Below are 10,235 nucleotides of genomic sequence, written 5' to 3'. Positions count from 1 at the left end.
CAGACTACATCTTTATACTTAGCTTCGAAATTTACTCAGCTGAAGAGTGAAGTGCATTGCTTAAAAATTCCTCTTTCAATTTGACAGAACATAATTTTGCCAAATATATTTCACTTTCTAGCAAGGATTGCCTTTCTTCCAATTTAAGTAACTTTAACATCCGTATTTCTACCAACAGTCTCTTCAAAGAAATCTAGGATTTTTCTACCAAGCACCTCACAATTCATCTAGCCTCTACCCATTACCCAATCCTAAAGCCATTTCCATATTTTTACGTATTTGTAATTACAGCACCTACCAAATCTGTGTAATTCAGAGGTCTCTAGTAAAACAGAAAAGATAGGAGATTCAGACAAACACACAGACGCACATGAACACACAAACACACATATAAGAATACACACACAACGTAATGTAAATATTTTCAATTTAGTATAGAAACTAGCTCAAGTGACTGTGGGTTTGGCAAATATGAATTCCGTAGGTTAGGTTGCAAACTGGGAACTATGATGAAGATTTCAGTGAAATCCCCAGGAGAAGCTAGGTCGCTGAAGGAGAGATAAAAATTTTTCTTTCTGACTGCTATCTGTTCTCACTTTTAAGATCTTCAACTGACTGGACAAGACTTGTCTCATGATGAAGCAATCTCTTTTGTTTATTGTAGATGTCATCAGCCATAGATGCAATCAACTAACTGATTATTTAAATCCACAAAAATACCATCACTGTAACAGTCAGGTTAGGGCTTGCTTGGCCAAACAACTTGCATGGCCAAACAACCTAGTTAAATTGATGCTAGACCTTAACCATCACATTGCCTTAATTTATGTCTTCTTTGTAAATAATTCATGAATCACCAGGTCCCGTATCTGTTTGGTCTTTATCCCATAAATGATGGGATTCAGCATAGGTGGAGCCAGAATGCAGACATTGGCCAGTAAGATGTGGATATGAGGTGGAATGTGGCGTCCAAACCGCTGAGTAAGTGTTGTAAATATTCCAGGTCCATAAAACAGGATAATGACACAGATATGTGAGCCACATGTGTTGAGAGCTTTGTGACGTGCATCTTGTGAAGGGATGTGGAAGACAGCATGGAGAATCAGTGCATAGGAAACAAATATTAGCAGAACATCTAAGACCACTGTTGACATGAGGATGAAAAAACCATACCAGATGTTCACTCGAATGTCATTACAAGCATATTTGGCCAAGCCGATGTGTTCACAGAAAGTATGTGGAATGATATTATTTTGGCAGAAAGTCAATCTTTTCAGAAGAAATATTATGGGGAAAATTGTACCATAACTTCTCAGAAAAATGATTACTCCAATTTTCCCAATCAGGGCATGTGTAAGAATAGTGGTGTATCTCAGTGGGTGGCATATAGCAATGTAGCGGTCAAATGCCATCACCAGCAATATCCCTGACTCAAAGATGAAGGTGGAATGAAGGAAGAAGAGTTGAGTGATGCAACAATTCAGGGAAATTTCCCCAGCATGAAACCAGAAGATGGCCAAAGCCTGAGGTACTGTGCATGTGGAAAGGACAATGTCTGTTCCTGCCAGCATGCGGAGGAGGAGGTACATGGGTTCCTGGAGGCTGCTCCTTGTGGAGATAATGAAGATGAGCAGACTGTTCCCTAGAAGGGCAGTTACATAGGAAATGAAGAAGGGGATGGAAACCCACATATGCTGGTTCTCTAGACCGGGGATACCCAGCAAGTGGAAGACAGTGTGGCTGATCCCAGTGTGGTTTAAGGTAGCCATGTCTGGAGCAGATGACCCGGGACCTCACTTGCTATTCACAGTGATGGATGAAAATACAGGTTCATTCTTTAGAAGTCATTATGAACTTTTGGTATTTTCCACACTGTAAATCAACTGTGAACATGAAAACTATAAGGAACCTACAAAGATGAAAGATATTGTATTTGACTTTTAATCAATGGCAATCTAATGAAAGATACATGTATTCCAACTAATCAGATATGATTGCATGTGCTTCTGCTACAAAAAATGTTATAGCTACACAAAAAATGTTAAGTCTATCTCAGACAACTGTATCATGATGATACTTGACCTTGACCTTCAAATTGAATTATCAGTCATAAAATGTGGAACTAACAGAGAGGGGAGCAGTATAAGATAATGTGGGAATACAGATCATTATACAGTATGTTTATGGATCAATTTCAGCTGTGACTGGTGCATAGGGATGGTTGGAGAGAGACAGAGGAGGAGATGGTCCAGGAAGATTTGTGCTGATTGTGAAAGGCTTTAGTCACAATTTGATACTTAGATTCCATCCCTTACAAAGGGTACAGCCATCAAATGTTCTGAAGCCTGTATTTAGAATGGTTACTCTAGCTTAGAAAGATTACCTCTGGAGGTTTAGCACAACAGTAATTGACCGAAGAGACTATAATCTAAGTACTGTAAGGTATTGCAGGAATGGAATGTATGTGAATACAGTCTATTCACAGGGTAATTAAACTAATAAGCATTAAACATCTGCTTTATTCCTCCAACTTTATTGAACATAATGTACGAGGCACTTTATGTATTTTTGCATTCATGGAATGGATATGTAGTTTAGGAAGTGAATTTCATCCATATTTCACAGATAAGGAAAGTGAGACTTAGATTATTTGAATCACTTGCTGAATGCCACAAACCTATTAATGTGGATGAGATTTGAATTTCTCTCACTTCATCAAATACAGTTTCTAATATAAGAAAGAGTTAAGAGCCTTTAGGAGGTAACATTGACAGTGCCTGAGTTGAAGCACTCCTGGTTTTCACACCTTAGAGACTAAGGTATTAATAGAAATTACTGAAATTAGAAAAAAGTATTTGAAGTGATTAATGTTTGGAAATTCCTTCTGCAGACAGAAATACATGTGGAGTTTCATTACTTAATCTTGGCATATATTCCTTCATTCATTAACTTAATCATTCTGCAAGCATATTTTGAGCAGTGACAGTGTTTTAGCCAGAACTTGAGTCCTAATTGGATTTGTGCTTTGAAAGCAAAGTGGATATGTAAGCAGAAAGGCTTAGTAAAATATTCCAGATGGAGTGGGTTCAGGGGACACCTTTTATTGAAAAAAGCCATGTCCAATCCTCTTTTCATTATATCAAGAAATGGAGACAAACAATTATATTCTTCTTTTTCTTGGGTTTCTGAGTATATTAAATGAAAGTGTGTCTTAAAATATTGACCTAAGTAGTTAAGATACATCTGATTCTCATTAATATTATATTTATCACTCCCATTTCCCCATCTTGGTGCCCTTAATTTTCCTTTTGGAAGGTAAAATCTTCTCCTTGTACCATTCTCTAAGTGCTGGAAGAAATTGTCCTGCCATTATAGTCACTGGTCAAGGGAGTAGAGTCAGCTGGCCGTGGGACAGAGAACCGTCTTGTGTGCAGAAAGCGGCACCTCTGTGAGAAAATTGTCCCCAGGGAGGGTGACCTTCCTCCCACAAGGAGTGGACAGAAAGGAAGACAAGTGGGATGGCCCTGGGTAAAGGGGACAGTCGTGTTCCCCACAGAACTGAGGAGGAAAGAAAAATGGCCAGAGGGAAAATGCCAGAAAAGACAAAGATAAGCAAAAACAAGAATTCAGCGGAAAGCAGATTACAGAAGCTTTTGATGGATGGCCAGTTATTTTAGGAAAGAGAATAACGGGATTTTTTTTTTTTTTTTTTTTTTAATAATCAGAGACAGTGAGAGAATGTGGGGAGTTCATGGGCTGGGAATTTGCCTGTAGGGCTGACTGATGAATCAAAATTCATCCTAATAGCCCCACTCAAATTCCACCTCCTTCATAAATATTTTTTAAATCACCTGAGTTTCCATGCCACCCTCCCACAGACTCCTCCAGTGACCTCCGTGGCACAGCTGAACACAGATCCCTGTCATTCTAAGGGATCCCCTCATATTTTGCCAAAAAGTGTCTGCAGTCTAAGGCAGTATGTTTCTGTTTCTCATGCCTAGTCTAATTATTCAGGCACCTCTCATTTACTGGATTGCTTTCTCTATTTAAAAGCCATTTGTAAACTTCATCTAGCCACATCCCCTCAGCATCCCTTCCCAGACCTCACTGTCCTCATCTGCTATAACAGACCAAAGTATAGCCTCTAATCTATACTCTTCTTTGTGTATATCAATATGATTCACCAAATATAGTTTTCTCACCTATGAAAGGTGATGTACTATGATATAGTGATACATATATCAATATGCTTCAAGATCCCTGCCACCTCTGATATATGATGACCTAACAGCAGCCCAGTCCTTACCTTGATCTGGGAAGCAACCACCCCCACACGTCTAGTTCATGCACTAACCTCAGGCTGGTCCTTCCGGAACAACCATAAAATGTGGATGTGAGCAAGCTTCTTGGGGACTAGAAAGCCTGGCTATTTATCCTTTTTATTATCACTCTTGAGAGATGCTCTTATACTATGGGCTCCAGGGACAGAGCTGCCTCCAAACACCTTGCGTTCCTTCCAAATAGGCTGGGTCCTGTGACATTTCCCACCCTAAGCACTTCTTGAGTCATTTCCCTCTTGCTTCTCTCCATATGCTCTGATACAAAAGGTTCTTCCCCTAACAGCCTTACTATTGGACTATCGTAAGGAGTAACAAACACATTTTCAACAGGAATATTAGTGCTTATGCTTACTATGTAAAAATGATATTTAAAGTTTGTTTTTCATGAAAAGGATTACTTTGAAGTAATATTTATCTCTGGAGTTTTCAAAGGTTACAAATTTTAGAGGCAAAAATAATGATTTCAACTTGTTGCCTAAGGCCGTAATGTTTGCACAAAAGTGTGTAGAACACCGAAGTCATGATGATTTTGGGTATATTTGTATTCTATGTGCTTGTCTCCTTTGACTCTGTTCAAGGTATTTTCTTTATCTTTATTCTTATTTTATTTTTATTAGAGAAGTTGTGAGCTTACAAAACAATCCTGCATAATATACAGCACTCCCTTACCTCACCTCTCCTTGCATTGTTGTGAAATATTTGTTATAAATGATAAAAGAACACCATCAAACTATTACTGCTAACTGTAGTCCATAGCTTACATTTAACGGATTTCCTCCTATTATTAATACCATGCTCTACTATTGTATATTTGTTATAGTTCATAAGAGAACATTCTCATGTTTGTACTGTTATCCACAGTCCATCATTCACCACAGGGATACTGTGTTATACAGACCCCAACTTTGTACAATCCATCCAAAGTGTACACTCAGTGGCTCTCAGTTTCATCACAGAGTTTTGCTGTCATCTCCTCAGTCAGGTTTAGAACATTTCCCTTACTTCAAAAGAAAAAGTCCCTTACCCCTTTATACCCCCATTTTTGACCCTTTGCATTGATACAGTATCTTCTTTGCCATTGATGCAATATTACCTATTACTATTAATGCTAGTCTGTAAGTTACATTAATTTTATTTTTCACAGGTATCACCATATTCTTAACACCTTCTAATAGCAACATACATTTGTTCTAGTTCATAGAAGAACATTCTTTTGTGCTATTAACCACAGTCCTTATCCACCACCGAGTTCACTATGTTATGCTCTACCTATGTTATCTTCTAGCTTTCTTTCTATTGATATTTATGTCTGTGGGCTACCCCTTTTCAGCCACAATCATATTTATAAATTGGCAGTCTTAATTATACTCAATATAATGTGTTACCATTAACTCTATCCATTTCCACACACTTGAAATTAACCTTATTAAAAATTATATAGGCTTAAACATCAAGTCTCCCTTCTCAACTCTCATTCTGTCTCCCAGAAACCTATACTCTAAATTTTAACTCTGTTTGCTCATCATATTTAGTTCATATTGGTGAGAGTATGCAATATTTGTCCTTTTGTGTCTTGTTTATGTCACTGAACATAATGTTCTCAAGTTTCATCCTTGTTGTCATATGCCTCCTGACTTCATTTCTTCTTGCAGATAAATAATATTCCATCATATGTATATAACCACATTTTGTTTACCCATACATCTGTTGGTGGAACTAGGGTGCTTGTATGCAGAGAGATATAAGTTAAAATTGGATCATATTTCACCTACTGTTCTGTAATGTACCTTTCTCACTTCGCAATTAATTTGGCCATATTCCCATGCCAAAAAATATAGACCTCTGCTCTCATTTTGTCTGCTCCACTTTATCATACAAGGATGTACCCTATATAATATAGCCATGTATACCCTTTAAAAAGAATTTCTCACACACCATGGCAATTATTTATTTATTGTTTTCACAATCAAGAGAAAGCTCATCATTATATATATATATATATGTATATATATATTGCTTCCTATATCATCTGACAGAGTATGTACTGAATGAAAATGTTCACCATAGTTCTCTTTTTAAATCACAAAAACTATGAAATTGTCACTTAAAATAATTGGAAATAACAAAAAATATAAAGAAGCATATCAACAAATATTAGTCCAGTTTAATTTCTCTTTAATTTTTAATCTCTTTTACATATCTGAAACCACAATATTTTCTACATAGATTTATGATATAAGTATTTATAATGTTTTGAACATAATTTCTAATGACTGCAAAATATGGCAACTCATAGAAAAACCATAATTTACTGATACATTATAATTATTGGCAGTTAGTATATTTCAAATTTTTCACTTTTCAAAAAGTAATGCTATTGCAAGTATTTTATCATTGTGTCTGTCCTCTAATTTTAGTTATAGTTATACATTAATCCTTAAATTTTATGAAATCAAATTATTAGACTTTCCCTTTGAGTGTTCCTCTTTTATTTATGATCTCAATGTTTCAAAATTAGTCAAGGAATAATACTATTATTTTTTTCTTCTACTTTTTTTAGACTTTCAAAGTTTATATTTAATATTTCAAAAGTGTGTATCAATTACAAAATATAATTAATGAAGTAATGACTAATAATCATGTCTAAAGAACATAATAATTCATTATTAGAAAATATTTTGTCATTAAACTTATTTTCACATATTATATACTGTGTAAGTATTTTATGCCTCAATAAAATTAATATAATATAGCAAAAATTTTCGTTTGGCATAAAAACTGTAAATATTAAATTTAACAATTACGTATGCTCTTAGATGGGTGTTCTGTATTTTATTGAAGGGTAGTGGACGCTTGTTGAATATTTACTTGCAGATGATTGATAGTATAAGTAATACTGATGTGAACACAACTATTAATAAAACCTTACAATATTTTATGTTCTTTTGTACCAAACAGAGATTATTCTTGACGAATTATTCTGTATATATAAATGTGGCTGCATTTTGTTCAGATTGCATATGTGGTTTTTTTGTGCACAAAAGTTAAGAAAATACAACGTTTATAGATTCTGGGTTAATTCATGTTTCCCCAAAATTGAACAGAATGAGATAGCATTAAGCAAAATTAAGATCTGGCATTTTGAATTAAATGATATATTTTCCACTTGTTAAAGATAAAATTCACGTACAGAAAATTTCGCCCTTTTTAGTTAACACTTCCTTAGTTTCAACACATGCAGTCACGCAACTACTATCACACAAAAAGGATAATCAGTCCTGCCCGTGAGATACAAGGTTCCGTATAATTCAAGAAAACCACACGGTGGCTTAGATTCCATGCCATATTATTTGAAAAGAGCTCAAATTGATTGATTCCTGATTTCCGTGAAGGATCCATATTTGTATATTTGTTTTGACGGGTGAAAATCATTCTGAGAAATAGCTCTGAAACATCTCACTGATTGCCTTCCTTCAGCCACTCACTTCAGAGGACAAACCCCCCAGTTATGACTGCGACTGCGCAGAAAGGCCGCTCTGGAGTAAAGCCGAGGCCGGCGGTGCGGTCCTGTATGTAATTCACGATCAGCTGTAGGGTACAGTATTTATACACGGATTTGTAATATTAGCTTAAAGAAAGGGAAAGATTTGTTCTGTATATTTTGTTACCTTTTACCGAATAAAAGAATTACACATTGAAAAGTAAAAGAAAAAAAAAAAAAAGATAAAGAACAATCCCATCACCCTGTAAACACACCCGTTCTCACTGCAGTCAATCGCTCCTACTAACCCTCATAGCTACGTACTATTTTCTGTCCCAACATTTTTGCTTTGCCGGAATATTTTAATACAGCAGGTAGGGTTTTGAGTCTGGCTTATTTCACTCAGCGTAATACATTAAAGATCCATCCATGTCGTTCCTTTTAATTGCTTAGCAGCAAGTTTTCTATTGTGTGGATGTACTAGTTGAAGATCATCTGGGTTGTTCACAGGTTTTGGTGATTACAAATAAAGCTATTCAAAATTAATATACAAGTTATGGAGTAAATATAAATTGTCATTTCATTTAGCTAAAAAGGAGTGAGGTTGCTCTACATAGGATAAATTGCCCAACTGATCTCCAGATTTCTTGTACCATTTTATATTTCTACGAGCAATGAATGAGAATTGAAGTTGCTCCACATCCTCGTCAGAACTTGGTATTTTCATATAAAATGTTAGATTAAAAAAAAATTAACATTAACATTAGAAGAGATGTGTAGTGACAAGTCATTGTGTTTTTAATTTGTATTTACGTAATGACTAATGATATTGAGCATCTTTTCATGAGATTATTTTCCTTACGTGAGATGTGTGTGTTCAAATCTTTTGATCATTTTTGACTGGGTTGCTTGTTTTCTTATTACTGAATTTTGGTTAGTAATTTATTCGGGCTACAATTTTTAAAAATCTGACATGTGAGTTATATATATTTTCTTCCACTTCGCCCCTTGTGATTCCTCAATATTGTGGATTTTGGGATGGTGATGCCCACTTTGCATCTGATTGAGACGGCCTCAGATCCATGGGACAGATGGATGGAGTGGTCTTCCTTGTAGTTGTAGATACTCTTTGTCTTTTGGGATGGATGCTGTCCATCATCATCCTTTCGTTAGTTGTCCTGGGCATGCAAATGAACTGGAGGGTAGGTGTTGCAACTATGCTGATACTTACGGCTCAACTGGCATATGAACAGACCAAAGACTTAAGTCTCTGGGGCATGTATTTAAAGAGTAAGTGCTAATTATAGGTTGAAATAAAAAGGCAGAATAGCCATGTGTAGGGAAACTATAAATGAATCTAACTCTCTTACACTGGGGAGCATGTATTCCAAAGTAAGCGCCATTGACAAACTGCCAAATTCCCGAGATTTTCTACCCTGCATATAATGTCTAGATGTCTCTAGAGCCCTCAGGAGTTGTGCTATTTGAGGCTCTGTTTACTATGGCAGTCAATGAGATCCTGCTGAAAGGTGCATTAGTGTAACCTCTGTAATGATAGGTATACAGTGATGTGATTGAGTTCCTTTGATAATGCTGGAATGTGAGGGGGAGTGAGAGGGTGCTGCGTTGGACAATCCATGGAAGTGGGGGGAGGGCTAGAAGAAGAAACAGGTGAACGCTGGGAATTTTTAGGTCATGGTTAATACTAAAATGGTGGGAATGTTCTTTTGGCATATAGGGCAGGGGAGGGTCACTGGTGCATGGCATTGGGGGGGGGGTGATTAGCAGGATAAGGGTGCACCTGGGGCATGCTTCTGCGGAATATAGGTGTTCAGATTGCCATAGTGTGTTATTTCAGTGGGTAGAGACCCACACAATAAACAAGAAAATATACTCCCATCCTGGGGTCCTGTTATGTTTTCAATGAGAAGGGCAAGAATCTCTTGAGAACTTAGGCGGTGCTTAATAAAGGAACACAGAGCAATATGTCAAACCCTCAATATTATTGCATGTAACTATGAACCTGACTCTTCAAAAATTGGAACATTGGTTACCATAGTTTCCAAGGGAAGGGGGAGGGCATTTTTAAGGCAATGGAATTGTTTTGCATGATCTTGCAGTGACAGATACAGGACATTTTAAATTTTGTCAAAATCTATAAATGTATACCGTGCAAAATGTAAACCATAATGTAAACCATTGACCATGGTTAGTAGCAATGTTTCAATATTTGTACATCAATTGTTACAAATGTAGCATAGCCATATAAAATGTTATTAACAGGAAAGAGTGGGAGAAGGAGGGGGGTTGGGTAAAGGAGAATCCCCTATATTTTCTATATGACTTTTTTATAACCTAAAGCTTCTTTGAAGATAAAGCAAAAAACAAAACAAAACAAAACAAAACCCAAAAAA

The 10,235-nt window shown here is 36.3% G+C and overlaps 1 protein-coding gene across 1 annotated transcript; it reads right to left on the bottom strand.

Annotated features, from left to right (window-relative positions):
* Nucleotides 1–824: 824 nt before the first annotated feature.
* LOC101421824 (olfactory receptor 52B4-like) lies at nt 825–1,769 on the bottom strand. The gene has a single exon (XM_004476755.2). The coding sequence runs from the start codon at nt 1,767–1,769 to the stop codon at nt 825–827; it is 945 nt and encodes a 314-aa protein (XP_004476812.2).
* Nucleotides 1,770–10,235: the final 8,466 nt, after the last annotated feature.

The sequence above is a fragment of the Dasypus novemcinctus genome, chromosome 10 (genome assembly GCF_030445035.2).
Source record: "Dasypus novemcinctus isolate mDasNov1 chromosome 10, mDasNov1.1.hap2, whole genome shotgun sequence".
Lineage (NCBI taxonomy): Eukaryota > Metazoa > Chordata > Mammalia > Cingulata > Dasypodidae > Dasypus > Dasypus novemcinctus.
This window is presented reverse-complemented; position numbering and strand designations above follow the sequence as displayed.